Source organism: Varanus komodoensis, unplaced genomic scaffold, assembly GCF_004798865.1.
Source record: "Varanus komodoensis strain SLA01 unplaced genomic scaffold, ASM479886v1 scaffold21, whole genome shotgun sequence".
Taxonomy (NCBI): domain Eukaryota; kingdom Metazoa; phylum Chordata; class Lepidosauria; order Squamata; family Varanidae; genus Varanus; species Varanus komodoensis.
In genome coordinates, this window is record NW_025335589.1 from 5,478,782 (window position 1) to 5,495,704 (window position 16,923).

A 16,923-nucleotide genomic window follows, 5' to 3' on the forward strand; every position below is an offset into this window, starting at 1 on the left:
TTTCTTTGAGTGATCTCAAGAATAGGCTGAATCTCAAGATTTGTTTATGCTATTACTTCAATAGTAGTCACAAAGTTTATCTTTGGGCAGTTTTATACAGTGGTCTGAACTGTAAAGTTGCATATGTATTGTAGAAAATTGATGGCTCTACAGTGGAAACAGTACAAGGATTGATATCTGCTTCTTTTATAACCACACTCAGAAGCAGGCTTAGTTCTTTGGGATTATATACCTTGGTTGTATAGGGACATAAAATAATCTCTGATTTATCATTATGAATGAACCTGGGCATGCTCACTGTTCCTATCTCTGGTTTAGCTGTCAGTTTAGAAAAATCTGCATCCCTTTTAAACTAATGACATTTAGCAACATTGGAAAACTGCAGTTTTGACCTTACTTCATGAGCCTTACTCACTTTATTAAACCATTTTCACTCCAACTTGATGAAATGCTGAAGCGTTCTAAGCAAAAGGGTGCTTTTTGCTTAGAACGCTTTTTACTTAGAATGGGTGTTAGACTGCATAAGCCTGTGCCTCATTCACAGAACAACTGTGTTTAATATAGCCCAACGTAGTCACTGACTCTTGCTGCTAATGCATTTCACATTTTGTGATAAGCATTCTTGGCCACTCAATTCTGCTCCAGTGAAGCACACTTGCCTACTTCACACTTTTCCTGTTGGGAAATAATCCTCTACCAAATGCTTAGCATCCATAACATGGTTACTATTGTGGATTGTGGCACAGACAGCGCAGACTCCAGGTTTACTGGCACTACTTGTTAAACTATATTGGCCATAAAAATATGTCAAAGAAACCAAGCCAGCATAAAATCATCTCAAAGGCAGGATCCCCATGATCTAGTAATGAGTGCTAAATTTTGTTTAAGCTTTTTCCTCAGTAACAGTTATATGCGTCATGGGTTACTTAATCACCATTTATAGACAGGTATCTCAACTTTAATTTGTCCACATTTGACAATATGCAAGTAAAAATATACACTCTTACTTTTGGCTTGTAGTGACAAGGTTACTATTCATCCCTAAAACATGGTGTCTGGAATCTAATGAAAAAGTGCAGATAAGTATGAAAGAGAACAGTTTTATAAAATAACTCTCAACATGTTTTGGCAATATCACAAACTACAAGGTCACAATTATCATAGAACATGATCAGTATAGTACAGTACATTTCAAAGATAACATTTCAGTGCTCAACTTGTGCTTTCAACTTCCTTTGCTTGTATTGTGAAACAAATGACATTAGCCTATTGCAGAAATATACAGCAATGTATAAAGTATGTTTTACGGCACCTCGCATTCCATAAACTGCAGGAAACAGCTCTTTAACAAGGAAAGGATCACACATTAGGAGAGGTAATAAAGGAATGCTTGTATTTAGACCCTTTTATGTCTTCAGCTACTACAAAAAGATTACTAATACATGAACTTGGTTGGTAAAGCTCACTGGATTAAAAGGCCTCGTGTTCTATGGCACTATGGGAGTAGGAGTATCCTAGTCTGGGCAGAACTTTTCTTTAAAATGCACATCATGCACATTTACTTGAAAGAAAGTCTTGCTGAGTTGCATGGGGCTTACTCCCAGGTGAGTTGATACAGAATTGCAGCCTTAACCTGGTAGCAACACCACACCCTTGTAAGTAAAAGCAGCTGCAGACTTATGTATATGTAATATTCGACAAGGGATATTCTGTCTAGGAGTACAGAACAAAAGTAAGCCAGTCCTCAACACCTACTGCCCCTTCTCTGCTTGTTGCTAACAGAAGGCTTGCCGCAGTTTTGTAGATAAATAATATACTTACAAATTACTAAAATGTGAGTATAGTTCCCACAGTAAAATAGTTGTGGGCTTGCAACTTCAGGGACTAGCTAGTAGTCCGCCATAGTGAGTGTCCCTCTTTCTGGCTAGCAGCAGGTAGATTTTTTTAATTGACAGGACTAAGCAACTGTCCCTTTTCATTGCCACACACAGATTTTTAAATCCAGCAGTAACTATGAACATTAATCAGGGCTTTCAGTTGATTAAATTAAAAATCAAGTTGAATTTGTCAAATTGCCTGAATTTTAATTCATATAGATAGTAGTTTGGTATCTCTGTGATAATATAAAGGTGTTTTCTCATGTCAGAGGAGGGAAATGATTTTTCTAAGATTATGCCTGGCAATTCTATTAAAAAACTTTAACATACAAAAACTTTGCATTGTCCAATCAGGGATACCTGTATCTGATGGTCAAAAGGTTTTCCAAAGCTTATTCTATAACCAGTTAATGACTAAGCTGCCATACTAAGAAGTAAGTCCCACTGAAATCAGAGACTGAGTAAACTGCATACAATTCTGCTAAAACAGTTAATTTGATATTTCTGTGAGAAGAAATAATTTTGTTATAATCCAAAACATATTTTAGACTGCTAGGTAGAAACAGTAAGAGATGGGAAATTACAAAAACTGCATGTAAAACAAATGTTCTGTATTTTTTTTTTCTGTATAAACAGCTACATCAGCGAAACAGCTTGATTAGCATAGATCTTGAATATGGATATAGATCTTGAACTTGAATATGGTTGCTGCTAGACAACAATTGTTTTGTACTAACTGAATGGTCAATGGACCAGGAAAGAAATCACAGGAAGTTAATGTCTTAAATTATGCACAGTATCTTAAGAATATTTGTCAAGCTCCTTTAACCAATCTGGAATAGCAGTAACTGACACTTCACAAACTTGAGGCAGACAAAAGGAAGGGCCATCTTATAATAATGACTTAGGTTTATCGTGAAAGGCACAATACAGTATTAAATACACCTCAGCTTTAGGATCTCATATTAAGGTATATTTATAATACCTGTAGATTAAAACGCTCAAGAAATACCATTTTTAAATAAGCATAGTTTTTTTCCAATGCAGTATTTCTCTCATCCACACAGACAGAACAATTCTACTTGGAGATTTAATTACAGATACTTTACCTCTACTCAATCTAGTTAAAATCTGAACCCTTCTCAATCCCACCCCCACCTTTCTATGTAAAAGAAGGGTATATAACTCTAAACACTGTACAAGTTGAACGAGAAGGAAATCAATATCCCTTTGAAGAGCACCAGGCTTTCATGATTGTAGATAAGGCACATTTATAGCTGCTAATATTTGAGCACCATTTGGAAAAAATGCTAGGTTTAATGAGCATTCTATTCTGGGAGTTTATCCTGTGTTCTAGGGATAGGAAAAGTTATAAATAAGTCACTCATACTTCTATACACTTCATCTTATTTGCCACACTTTTCATATGCTGGAATCAGAAACAACCTAGCATTAAAACTGCAGTGGCCAGTTCCAAGTCTGCATGAAAACAGCCACCAAATACTGCGGTTTACATTGACGAAATGAACAATCTTCAAAGGATAACCCTCACCTCTGTAATGCATTTAGACTTCAGAGCTGTCGCTGCTGCTGTGCTGTGTGGTGACAGTTTCCTTAGTGTTGGAATAGTTGATGCATGACTTTGTTTTCCCACCAGCAGAATGTCCTTTCCGCTTCAGAAGGAAGGCAACAATCAAAACAGTACAGATCAGAAGCAGCAGCCCTGCTGCACCTCCAACAATGGGTACAATCCTTTCTTCCACATCACTTCCAGTTATTTCCAAACTTGGCTTCTCATAAGGTTTACCAGCTACAGAGCGATCTTTTTGCTTGATAATAATTTTGTTAGACCGGTCAAGAGCTATATGCTGAATGTTGGTACCTCTATTCTTATCTGCACCAATATCTTGTGCAAGAGCTGGAGTATCTGTGATAGCTCTCCGAGTACGCTCCAAATGGGTAGCATTAGGGATTCCATTTAATGAAGATAAAACTTGGTAGTACTCAAGACTCCTCTTTCCTAGGCCCCTGTGGGCATTCTCACGTGAACGAACCATGTAAATAGCATGGATGTACCACTCTCGACCTGCTGCGACCTGTTAGATGAAAAACACAAGAAACCACTAAACAAATTCCTGTGTGAGTCGCAGTATCTCTGGGAGTCAAGGTTTCAAATATGACTATTTCCCAAGGATAATTTGGATTTCCCAAAACAATATGGACAATAGACAATAGTGCTGCCATACTGAATTATCAAACAGCAGAATGGATGAAAAAGGAACTGCACAGAACTAAACACTTAAAAATGTAAGAGGAAAGGAACATTTCAATCTGAATTTCATGATAGTCTTGATTTTAAAACTGGGCTGGTCTTTTGAGGACAGTAGGCAGAAGTTTAAAAAATACCTTTTTAGAAACAAAGCAAGCTTGCAAACAAGCCAGTTTTGAAACTCAAAATTTACCTGGAATAGTGGAGTTGACAACAGGCTGAATCCATCAGAACCAGGCTGCTTTACCAAAGGGTAACCATCAACGTGATCTGCTGCTAGCTTGGCATGGAAAGCCAAATTTCCAAACACTGTTGTCTGCGTATCTGGTTGAGCTTTATCCTAGAGAACAGTCATCGAGCACTGGTATATTACTACATTCTGGATTTTAAATTTTATATTTTTATCAGAACTGTATTTTATGGTACATACCAAAATCTTGAATCTGTACAGCAAGGAAGGAGAATCAGCTAGGCAACCATATTCTTTGTTATCCGGATTGTACTTGGGGACATACCCATCAGACCCAGTGCATAAAAACACCTTTTCAATGTTACAGAGGAAGGACTCCCCTAAATTCTGAACAGGATCCACCATGATCCGGCCATAAATTTCGGAGCCTGGAAAATAAGCACACTATTGTTTATTTAAACCATCTCTATTCTGCACCTTAGGACCTATCTACCCCAGTACTGCTGACAGTGACTAGCAGCAGCAGCTCTCCAGGTTTCTCGCCCGGCCCTGCCTGGAGATGCTGGGACTGAACTTGGTATCTTCTGCTTACAAAGCAGGTGTCCTGTCACTGAATTCTGGTGATGTCCTCAAATGCAATCACATTCCCCATGTGCTTAACAAATGTAACAACATGAAAACAAGCAAAGTAAGTAAAACTGTAAAAAGACTCCCCTGAATTCTAAACAGGATCCATCATGACACTGTCAATTGAGTACAAAAATGTAAATCTGTTCTCTACATGGATTTTAAATTTCTGAGCAATGTTATGTAAGATGATTGCCTAAATGTTTTCTGTTTCTTCTTCAGCATCTGTTGCTGGAACACAGACTTGAAAGATGGTTATGCTTCTAGTTTTTCTAAGAATTCTGATTGATACTGTTTGGTTGGTCCTGATCTGTGCTCCATCTTGCCTCAGTATTAGAGCCACACCATTTCTTCTGAGTTTGTCATTTCTGAGGTAAAATACTTTGTCTGACTGCAAACATCCCATTCCAGTCCACTTTAATCTGCTCACACCAAGTACTGTCCTTTCTTGCTTTATGGTTTTCAGTTTGCCCTGATTCATATGTCACACATTCCATGTTCCCTTATATGTGTTGTGCAGCGTCAGACTCCTTTCACCTCTGTGCTTGTCAGCCACTAGACTTCCTTTTGGCTTTGATCTAGTTGCATCATTAGTGACAGTACTATTTATACTTGTCCTTTCCTCTTGCCCATTAGCTGACTGAGTGCCTTCTGACTTGGGAGTCCCATATTCTCTTTCTTGTTTCAGTTTGGATTGTTTCATCAAAGGGTTTACAAGGCAAGAAATATTCAGAAGTGATTTAGCATTGCCTCCTTCTGCACAGTAATAACCAGAGCTGGCTGGAGTATGACTGCCATTCTCTGTGAAAGATTCTCTGCCAGTACTGTTGCTTCCCTTCAGGCATTTATCCACCTACCTCACCATTACATCTATAAATTCTCTTCTTCTGAAATGACCATTACTCCTTAAGAGAGTGGATACATCTTAGCCTGGTGTGTCAGCTTTGACTGTATTCCCTTAGATAACTCTGCTAGAAGACCAGACCAGTGAGAGTCTGGCCTCCTAGTTGCATTGCAAACGGCTTCTCTGACACTCTCAAACTCCCTCACCATGTTAAGGTGTGTATCTAAGGTGTGTGTGTGGTGTGGGGTAGCTTAGTTGTTGATTTCAATGAATGGGCTGAGAACTACAGGAGAAGGTAGTCTGACAACTATCTGGGCCCTGGGAGTGTAGAGCTTTAAATATCAAAAAGTAGCATGAGCTCACAAACATACTAGGAGGGGACACTAAGCTTGTATCAGAATGAATATGGTTTTTTTGCTCAGGTCCTATCAGCTGTCTAGCTACAGTATTATGGGATAGTGGCAGGTTTCCAACTGTCTTCAAAGGCAGCCCTTCTTAGAGTTTATTGCAAGCCTCCAGTCTAGAAGCTGCTACATCAGGATCACTGAGCTAAGACTTTTCTGTCCAGGTCAGGTCGCAGATGGCATGTCAGCATCAGCTGATAAAACATGCTCCGTACCAAGCTATCTGAATCAGGGAATCAACCAGCCTCCTTCAGGAATAGTAGCTGTCTCCACATTGTTGCACATGTGGCCACCTCTACATTTTTGCAAACCACTCAGAGAGGTTTGGCTATGGGGCAGTACAGAATTGAAACAACAACAACAAACAAACAACTGCTTGAACTCCACAGGGGCATGTAAGACTCTGCTGGAGTCCATCAGCCTTCAGAAGCAGGCCATTCTAACAGGTCCACCTTTTAGAGGAGAAGACCTGCCGCAACCCTAGTCTCACCTTGTAGTCTGACAGTAGCAAAGGAGTTACCAAGAAGTCCCACAAATCCTGAGTGGTCTTTTCTAGCTCAAGAATGTCCAGCAGCAAATTAAGACAGCCTATGGTTGTCACAGCAGTCATAAAGCTCCGAACTGCTTCCAACAAAGTTGCTGAGGTTCTGCAGAACCTCCAGCTCAAGCATGGAAACTGCTAAGCAGCAGAGTAGCTTGTCCATCGACAGCAATCTCCTTGTTTCTTGTGACAAGCAGGGAGCTTGGAAAGGGAGATGGAATTCCTATAGGCCACAGCAGCACTGCCTCCCCAGTGCTTGCTGCCTATGTCAGAGTTCCCCTAACAAAACAGGAACATACATTTGGATATTGACATTTTCAATTTCAATGTTAATTATTTGTTCTCAGTGCTGAGAAATTTCAAGACATTCTTTTCACTCTTCACTCCCTGGCCTCCACCCTCCTGGACCAAAGACCTGGGTTTAAGTCACCACTTGGATGGCAAGTACCCTGGATGACTTTGAGCCTGTCACTGATTCACAGCCTTACCTACCACATAGAAATTTTGGAAGGCTAAAATAGAAATTCTGTAAACCACCTTGTGTTCTTTGCAGGAAAAAGGTGTAATGTAATGTAATGTAATGTAAGGAATGATTCCCCACAAATATTGCCCAAACACAGAATTTGATTTGTGGTACAAAAATTAACATTATGAAAAATGGTTGTTTTAAAAATATATTTAGCCCATATGCCTATAAAGATGTGCTTGAAAGTATGCAAATGATGCCTATTAAAATGTCAGAAATCAAAGTGGAGTGGTGCTTCAAGCTACTTTTCCTCTTCATGACAAGAAGAATCAATTATAAAAATTAAAACAAATATGCTCAACTTGTATAATGTAGACCAATAGTTATCTCTTTAGCAAAGTATACACAAAGCAAACCCTAACAGTTTGAAATGAGAGTTCCAAGTATGGTATAGGCTAATGATAAAATTCCTGTTGTTCCAGCATATCTAAATAAATGTAAATAAATGCAGTGTTTCTCATTTAACCTTCTCCTTGCACTTAAGAGAAACAACTGCATTTAGGAGCTGGTGAGTGCTGTGCTATTCTCCTTCACTAGGGGGCAGCCCAAATTCAGTGATAGGAGTCAGTGGGGTTTAATTTGATGTTGCACTGGCAATAGTAAGTACTGGCCTAACAGATGATTTGTTTTCCGACTGAAGATACGAGTAAGAAATTCATAAATACTGTGAATTCAACTTTCTAATCCAAGTTTCAATCAGCAGTGACAATTCACTGAATGCACTTTTAAACTCAAAAATTGGTATTTAAATTAAATTCTGCTGTTATAGGATTGCTGGCCTGCGTAGAAGGAAAAAAATCATTTCTTTTTCCTGAAATCCATTAATAGCTTTAAACTCAAGAATCAGTATTTAAATTAAGTTTTGCTGTTATAGGATCGCTGGCTCAAATACAAAAAGGACCATTTAAATCGGCTTTGAAAAATCCCTGAATTCTGTCCACAATTTTAAAAAACGAACATTTTAGTAAGACATTTTTCCCTAAATACTATTTGCTTTCTTGCCACTTTTAATGTGACAATGTACCTGTTAGGCTGGCACCTCTTCTGCAAGAGGTCCTGTGGGAGGGGTAGCATAGTAAAATCAAGATGGATGCCTTGGAATGACTGTAGCGTCGCTGGAGCAGGTCATTGCCTTCCAGCCTGCTGCACTAAACCCCATTTCCTCTCCACTCTTTCCTCTACTCCGTTTGTTCTATATTTAAGGCGGCAGTGGGAACAGGCCCTCATTCCGTACAGGTGCATGCAAGGTGACACTTGGGCCCGAACCAGCATAACAGGAGATGCTTCTGCAATATAAGCACATGTCCCTTGTTGTGATGGCAGCCACATGAGACAGATCAAGCCCTGAATTCTTATTTTAGAACTTGAAACCTATTGAATTCAGGAATTATTCAATTCCTAGCTGGAATTATTCTGTCCTGATATGACTGGCATGTACCAAAGAATTGGCAACTGAGACCTTCATTGTAACCAAGCAATTTACACAGTGAATTCAGGAGTGATTGTTGCATGTGGCAGGTGGTCGTGTTTTTCCCCCTACTAATTCTGGAATTGTTCAGAAGATAATTTACCCCATGCTAAGCTTGGAATCATTTGTGATGAGAGAATGACTACTTAGTCATCACTGGCAGTAAAGATATAGCTACATGCAATATATAGAGAGTGAAGCTCTCTTTACCTTCTATGAATGCAACATCAGTTCCTTCTCCAAATTCCATGGAGCCATCAGACAGCCACAGGTCTTTCCTGGACAGCAGAAACATGCGGGTGTTCAAATTAAATTCTGCTGCTACAGGATCACTGACCTGTGCAGAAGAAAAAAAATCACTTCTGAATTTCATTTCATTTTTGGAAATCCAGTAATAGTTTTCTAAATTTTTGCTCTTTCTTATCTTCATTTGGCATGCCGTGGCCCCTTCAGATAAAATCAAAAGCAAAGAGTGCTGCCCAAAGAATGCCACTTGGGCATTTGGTAGCTGTCCTGTGAATCACTCCACACGCAATATAGGGACATGGAAGTCGACCATCACTATTCAATGAGGGATGCTGCTTTGAGCATTGGGCTGGAACGTGGGGGATCGTGGTTCTAGCCGCCATTCAGCTATGCCATGGAACCAACTGGATGACTTTGGGCCAGCCACAGACTCTCAGCCCAGCCTACCTCATAGGCTTATTGTGGGGACAAGATTGAGAGCAGAAGGATGAGTATGATGTAAGCCACTTTCAGTTCTTTTTAAAGAAGAGTAAGGCATGATATACAGTACATCTAATAAATAAAGTTCACTGGGTGACTTTGGGCCTGTCAATGACTCTCAGCCCAACAGGGTTTTTGTATGTATAAAATAAAGAGGAGGATAACCCTGTAAGCTACCATTAGTTCATTGCAAGAGGACGAAAGGCAGGGTAGAAATATAATGCAATTGTAACAGCTATTCAACAGAACTGTCTCTTCAGGCAAGAGCAGAGTCTATGCAAATAAGCCAAAGCTATCAACTGGCTTACTGGAAGATACATTTTAATCAGAAAGACTGATTGTTCATAGTAAGGAACTGCAGTCCTGGAAGAGCAGCAGCAACTTCCGGAGGTGTCAAACAGCATTTCTTAGGAAGATAAGAAAAGCTGTGCTGGATCAGACCATTCACCCATTCTGCTCTCACAGCTGCCTGTTGGAAACCCACAAGCCAGACATGGAAGTAAGTAATAACTCTCCCACATGTTGCCCAGCAGCTGCTACTCAGAGGCATTCCGCCTGCTGCTGGGACATTCTACAGTCACTGTGCCTAGGAATCATTCAGAACTGCATTTTTCATCCCTTGCTTTCCCAGTGCCTTTACCTGGAAATATTAGGGGCTGGACTCGAGACCTGGACTACATAAGGCTCTGCCATGGAGTTGCCCTCTTCTCCCTGTTCCTGAGTGTCAGTACAGCTGCTCCATTTCTGCTGATTCCCCTACTGTATTCCCAGCAAAGTGATGTGTGCTTGAAATCCACAAGCCACAAGGTGACTGTGCCAATTTTCATGTTTCTTGCAAAGGCAGACAAGGGTCCCACAGAATGAACACCCATGGAATTTCCTAAATCCATTACTGAAATGCAAATCCTTTTCACTAACTAGCATTTTTTTCTTTAAATGCCATTGTTCCTTTCTAGATATAGAGTTGGAGATGAGAAGCACTGGACTTCAAGCTGCTATCAAAAATAACAGAATTGTGTCAAATTTTCTCCCGTCTATAGTTCAGAGCCTTCCCCAATCCTTATAGGCAATGATATGGAGAGATGGTGGGGAAACACAGGAAGGTATCATGTATGGACAGTGGGGAGGAAGGAAAGAACTCAGCCCAAGACTGCAATTTTCAGAGGAAGCCTCAAGTATCACATCTAGTCCCATCCTATATTTTGTGCTATTGACCTGGTTCATGCATAGCAACACCCAGAATAGGGGCTGTGTACAGGTTACTGAATTGAAGGCTGCTGTTACACACAAACCCTAATGTGATTGTTACTCACAAATGACCCAGGAAGAAAAACAATTCTTCATTCTCATGATGGGAATTCTGAATTGTTCATGGCTAACAATCTATAGTTGAACTATAGCACAAGGTTTGTACATAACAACCAAGTGAAATTCAACAATTCATACTCAACTAGTACTCTGTGTAAACCAGAGTACTGTTCAGATTCTGTTCTCTGCTCTGACACTCCTTTACAGATAATTGAACTGTCTAGACTGACCAAGTGTTCCACACACACACAGAGTTTTCTAATTACTGGATTTTAATATATGCATGGCTGGCTCTTCCAAGGCAGTGAAAAAATGCAATATGTAAAACTAGTCTTGCCCTTGGTGCTGATGATGTTCATGAGTAAGTAATTAAGTTCAATTACCAAGGGAGTGTACATGATGTGCCAGATAAATGCAGTCAAAATACTTTCTTCATTGAAAACATTAAAATACTGAAGTGTTTTACCTGCTGGAACCTGATATCTAGATCAAAGGTGATTGGCTCCCGTGGGCTACAGATGACAGGCTGGGTATATTCTTGGCTGGGTGCGGCAATACAAGGGATAAGTTTCACAGTGTAAGTACCAGAATAGTCACGTACCTAGAAAAAGCGGCACAACATCAAAATATGTGAACAGTTTTCCCTTTAAAAATGCTTTGTTAAAAAAAGACAACAGGACATATTGGTTCAGCAAAATAGTGCTTTATACTACCCTTTTAATATATCTGCACCTGGATTCTCTCCTTTTTATGCAACAGTGCAAATGCTTCTGGGCAAACTATGCACCAAACTCTGGCTGTTTCTATTTTGCAGCTGATAAACCTGTGCATACATACACCTCTTCTTTTCTTTCTACATCTCTTAAATGCTGAATCCTCGCTGGACTCTATGGGATATCACTCCAAGTAAACATGCTTTGGATTAGACAAATTCATGATATAGGAGTTGAAGCATTTTTTCCCTTTCTGTTTTTATCCAGAGCTAGCAGATATTTTACATTTTAATTAATTAAAACTCCCATTGCTTTCCTTCTAGCATTAAAAACAGATCACCAGTTTTAATTTGAACACATGCTCTTTTAATTCTTCCACAATAGTAATAGTCATGAATTTGTTCATTTTCTAAACAGAGCATATTTTGTTTATTTATTTAACTTCTGTACTGCCCAAGGTTTACAACAATCCGACTCTATATTCCAGATTCCCTAAAGGATGAAAAACAATTTAATTCTTTCTAAGGATAAATTCCAGCTTAAGACATAAAGAACATAGAAACAGAGTGAGTCAGAAGGGGTCTCCCGGGCCATCTAGTCTGACCCCCAGCTCCAGGTGGCTCCACTCACAACATGCCCACCATGTGCATATCTTACACCAAAGAGCTATACACTCCTTTCCATATCCTCAGAAAGACTGTATGGAAGTTTTTGTGGTTAAAAATACTGATTAAAAATTTAAGCTAGTAAGCGCCAGGTAATTTATCTTATATGAATCTTTAGTGGCCACCATACCAAACTGGTTACCCTCTGGTCTCTGAGCCCATCAAGAAGTGGTAGGCACATTACACTGGATATAATTTTCTTCACAGTTAGTGCACTTTAGTGGATACTAATTTGGGTTTGAATAAGGAGGATTTAGTGGATGCTGTGCTGCATTTGAAAAAGGAAGAGCAATGTTCAAAAGCCTGATCATGTATGAAGCACACTGAATAGTCTTGACAAAACAGGCTTGCAGATGTGCTGCTCTCGGGCAACTTACAATTTCTCAGCTTAACCAAGCATAGAGTTGCAAGAATGACAGTCATAAGAGTTGTGAACCATTCTTTACACTGCTACAGAATACTGCACAGTGGCACTCACAGCAAAATCTGAGACAAATTTCCATTGTTGCATGGGCTGGTGGAAAGTTTGCTCACTTTGAGAAAGGCTCAGTGTGAATGTGAGATCAGGGTGATCAGCAGACATCACCATGGATGACAGAGAAGTACCTGCCAAAGCAAAGGCCACATGTTAAGATAGCATGAATAGGTGTCAACCAGCACCATGTGAACATGAAGGCCCAGTCCTCATTCATACACATGGAAACTAGGGAAGAGAGGGAAAAGGAAGATTGGTTTATTATATTTATATCATGCTTTTTTCTTTACACCAAACTCAAAGCAGCTTACATCATTCTTCTCTGATCTCTTATCCCCAGAACAACAACCCTGTGAGGGAGATTGGACTTGAGAGCCTGTGATTGACTCAAATCATTCAGTTGGCTCCATGGCTGAGCGGTGACTAGAACCCAGATTGCCTGAGTCCCAGTCCAGTGCTCTTAACCACTACACCACACTGGGTATTTTTTGTCACTTCCCACTTCTACCTCCAATGCCTTGCATGCTCTGAAGATCTGGAACAGCATGGAATGATGGGTTGAATAATAATCTCCCTCCATCTCCCAGAAGTAATCTCCCTTTTCCAACCAGTGGATTTCCTCTACTGCAGCCTCCCTACCTGGTTCCCTCCAGATGTTTTAGTTAACTCCCATAGCCTCTGGCCATGCTGGCTGAATCTAATGACATTTATAGTCAAATTTGTGCAGAAAACTTAGGGAAGTTCACTTAGTCATGAAGCCCCTCCATTTCCAGAAGCCAAAGTCTGTCCCCAGCTAATTACTTCCTTATTACTTCTGCAGTGAAACATTTCATTTTTTCATTCATTTAGAAATTTGTTTTGATTACATAAAACCCAAAACCTATGTTACCAAGAAAAAATACAAACTGCTGAAGTGTACTGTAAAAAAAAAATGTTGGTCTTACCTGGATGAGACATTACAAATTGCCCCCTGAATCGAATCTCTGTCCTGAAATAGACCACGAGCCGACCTTCATCATTGATCTGCATGCTGGTTGGGTAGAGGGAGCCTAGATGTACACAATGATGGTTAATATTATTCTCTCAAAAACATTTAAAAGGTTTGCTGTGTGTGACACTTTCAAATATGAGATGGAAACTCTAAACAGATTCTCTTTCACAGCAGTCTGAAGTGATAGATTTTTGGATACTCTGATTAGTTTCAGAAGAGACATTCCATGCAAAGATGAGGCAGTAATTCTCCCCCATACACCTTTCCTCCCCAAATGCTACTATAATTCTATGGAGTATTTGCTCTAAAGCAAATATCTCTGCACTACTACAAGCATGCAAAAGAGAGTTTTCTGAGCCATTATTCTCAGGCAATTTCCCTATTAAAAATATAAGATGCCTCCTCTACACCAGTGGTTTTCAACCTTTTCACAGCTGGAGACTGGCAAAAACAGGAAAACCACCTTGGGGACCTCTGAGACAGAAACAAAAAGCACCGTACACATAATACAGTATTTTTTCTATTAGTTTCCAAAAACAATACCACAAAAATGAAAATCCTTCAAAACAACCAGGAACCAAGCAAAAGCACAAAAGAACAAAACCAGTAGTGTGGCTCCCAGCCAGCTCCCACCAAGCCTTCCCTGCCCCCACCCTGGTGGCACTGGCACAGCCCCCATGAACATGATGCCAACCGAGGAAGAGGTGGCAGGGCATGGCCAGCCCCCGTGCTGGCCCACAGCGAGTGGAAAGCAGCCCCCACGTGGACCGGCAGGAAACCCCCATGGACAGGCACCGGGCCATGGAACAGTGGTTGAAAACCACTGCTCTACACCATTTATCTTATGTCAGAGTTATGTTACGTAGTTTTAAGGGCATGCAACCCTGAAAAATGTCTTAAGCACCAAAATTGTTAAAAAACAGAACATAGTAAGGCACCTTTATTTCTTCTTCACAAAAAAAAAAAAAAGGGGGGGGCCAAACCCATGTGAGCAAGTCAGATTCTACATGTGCCATTCTAGAAGTGAGGACAGACATGAGAGAGGTCATGGGGCTGGAGAGGCCCCAGGCTGTCCTGGGAAAAATGTTTAAATGGGTGATTGTGCCTGCAGACAGAGTGCAGAGGGGGCCTTCGTCTGGGCTTCCTCAGAAAGAGGCCCAGACAGATTAGCTGCCCTTGTCTGTTGCTGCCTCAGGTAGAGGAAGAGCTGGCTGCGGGCGCTTCTCCCTGTCACTGCCATCTGCACAGAGAAGCATCTTTCGTTTTCCACTTAGTGAGGAGGGGATGCTTCCACACTGGTCAGCTGCAGTGCTGCTGCTCTGAGCAACTCTATAGCTAAGCAGCAGCATGGGACCCCCACTGCTCATCAGAAATTGGGCACAGCTGGCACCTGCAGGCAACTTGAACCCAGTGCAGTTTACCAGGGTGTCCTCTGACCCTCTCCTCCGCCTGGGTTCATGCAACAGGATGCTCAGGAGCATCCTTCAAGTCCACTCCCTGACTGGGTTCACACATAAGCCACGGTGGGAGCTGCAAAAATTGTGTTTTGAGGGATGCCCCTCAGGTCCCACTTTCATGCAGAATTCCGGTGCTTTGGGTTACTGGGAAGTCCCAACTATCCCCTCAGTTTTGCCTTTTACCCTGAATAGACAGTGCACCAGGAATCTGAGAGACGTCTCTGAGGGAAACTCCAGTGGCAGAAGGAGAGCATGTGGCCTGAGATTCAAAGAGGCAGGCCCACCTCCCTGCAAAGGATTTTGCCTAAGTTTCAGAGTGCCTCCCTGCTGCTTAGAGTTATGCACACCACCTTGAGTTTCTTGATAGGAAAAAGGCTGGGTATTAATATATTAACTATCTCTTGGGGGCACCTGGACAGCAGAGCTCCTGTGAAGAAACTGGAGGATTGCACTGTCCAAAGCTGGTGCTTTCCACAAAGCAGTCTCCAGGGGTTTTGCAAGAAGCTTTCCTGTCATACTTGAACAGCACAGCTCAGTGCAAAGGGGGACAGGTGCAGGTACCTGACTCCCTGAAGTGGCTGGCTTAAGCAGCAGCTTTTGTAATCTCCCCTTCCCCAAAAAAAGGCCAAGCCTCAGCCAGTGCTAAGTGGCTCACCATGGCTCAGGGGACATTCATTGCTCCTGCAGAGTCCCCTGCATGGAAGAGGGGGAGAAGGGGACTGAGGAGGAAGCATAGAGCACCACTGAGTGATCATCTGTCAGGCATGGAGGAATTTTAGCTACAGAGCATAGATCCAAACAACCGTTGGCTGGGAATGATGGGAGTTCTAGTGCAACACAGCTGGAGGGGCATCAGGTTAGGGAAGGCTGGTCTAAGAACACAAGAAGTGCCCTGAGATCCAATCAACCATTAGCCCACAGCAGCACCTTGGGACTGAAACATCTCTTGGTCCATCTGTCAATCTGATTCCGCTTTGGAAACCCTCAACAAAATATGACAGTCAGAGCTTTCTCCCACAGTTATTCCAGAGGTGGCAGGTTCAGAAGTGGCATGAGAACATGGAAATCCTTTATACCCATGATGGCTAATGCATCTACAAGAAGATGAGGAAACCCCAAATCAGATTCCATTCCCTGAGATTATAGCTGTGTCTATGGTGTTAGCCAATCCCCACCATAGTGCAGAATAACATTGCTTTGTTAATGTTTTAAGCATAACTTTGTTATTTTAGCTGTATTTTATTACTACCTACTTGAAAACTTTTTAAATGAAGACATGGAATGTCAATTTAGTCCCCTCTGGCTTCTTCATGTAGCGCGTTTGGGGGCAATTAAAGATAAAACAGAAAGGCTGGCAAATTCACCTTGGAGCTCGGCTTCTGGTGGGCTTCCGATGCCATCCTTCCAGAGGATGGCCGTATCGTACACAAAGGTGAGCTTCAGTTCAGACTGCAAATCAAAGTGCTGCCAGCCTCCAACAGCAGCTGGCGAATGGAAGACATAGGAGACAAAGAGGGGCACTCGCAGAGTCACATACGACTGAACCAGATTTAACACCTGCAGAAGACCGTGGCATTTGGTTAGTCTACCACATATGCAGCAATGCTCTGGCTAGACCTTGTGGAGTTGATTTCACAGCCATTCTGAGACGAGTATTAAATCTCAGCCACACTCCCTCAGAAGGTTTTTCCCCACCTCAATTTGACAGACATTCTGGTCTGTTCTGTATTTATCTTTTGGGTATGTGTTGGCTCCTGAACAAACTTTACAAGCTATGATTAGAAATGCACTTTGATGCTTTATGAATGAATTACAGCTTGTGTTGAAGTGTGAAAGAATGAA

General features: G+C 41.3%; 1 protein-coding gene across 1 annotated transcript in view; it reads right to left on the bottom strand.

Moving 5' to 3' along the window:
- Positions 1-111: 111 nt before the first annotated feature.
- The window catches only part of FREM3 (FRAS1 related extracellular matrix 3), an 88,447-nt gene continuing 71,635 nt past the window's right edge, over positions 112-16,923 (bottom strand). The window contains exons 17-24 of the mRNA XM_044430669.1: positions 16,446-16,638; positions 13,578-13,682; positions 12,637-12,764; positions 11,247-11,381; positions 8,957-9,083; positions 4,577-4,764; positions 4,340-4,486; positions 112-3,973 (exon numbers count right to left, since the gene is read on the bottom strand). Of these exons, the coding sequence (XP_044286604.1) occupies positions 3,443-3,973; positions 4,340-4,486; positions 4,577-4,764; positions 8,957-9,083; positions 11,247-11,381; positions 12,637-12,764; positions 13,578-13,682; positions 16,446-16,638 (1,554 nt within the window). The 3' untranslated portion in view covers positions 112-3,442. The remainder of the gene's footprint in view (positions 3,974-4,339; positions 4,487-4,576; positions 4,765-8,956; positions 9,084-11,246; positions 11,382-12,636; positions 12,765-13,577; positions 13,683-16,445; positions 16,639-16,923) is intronic.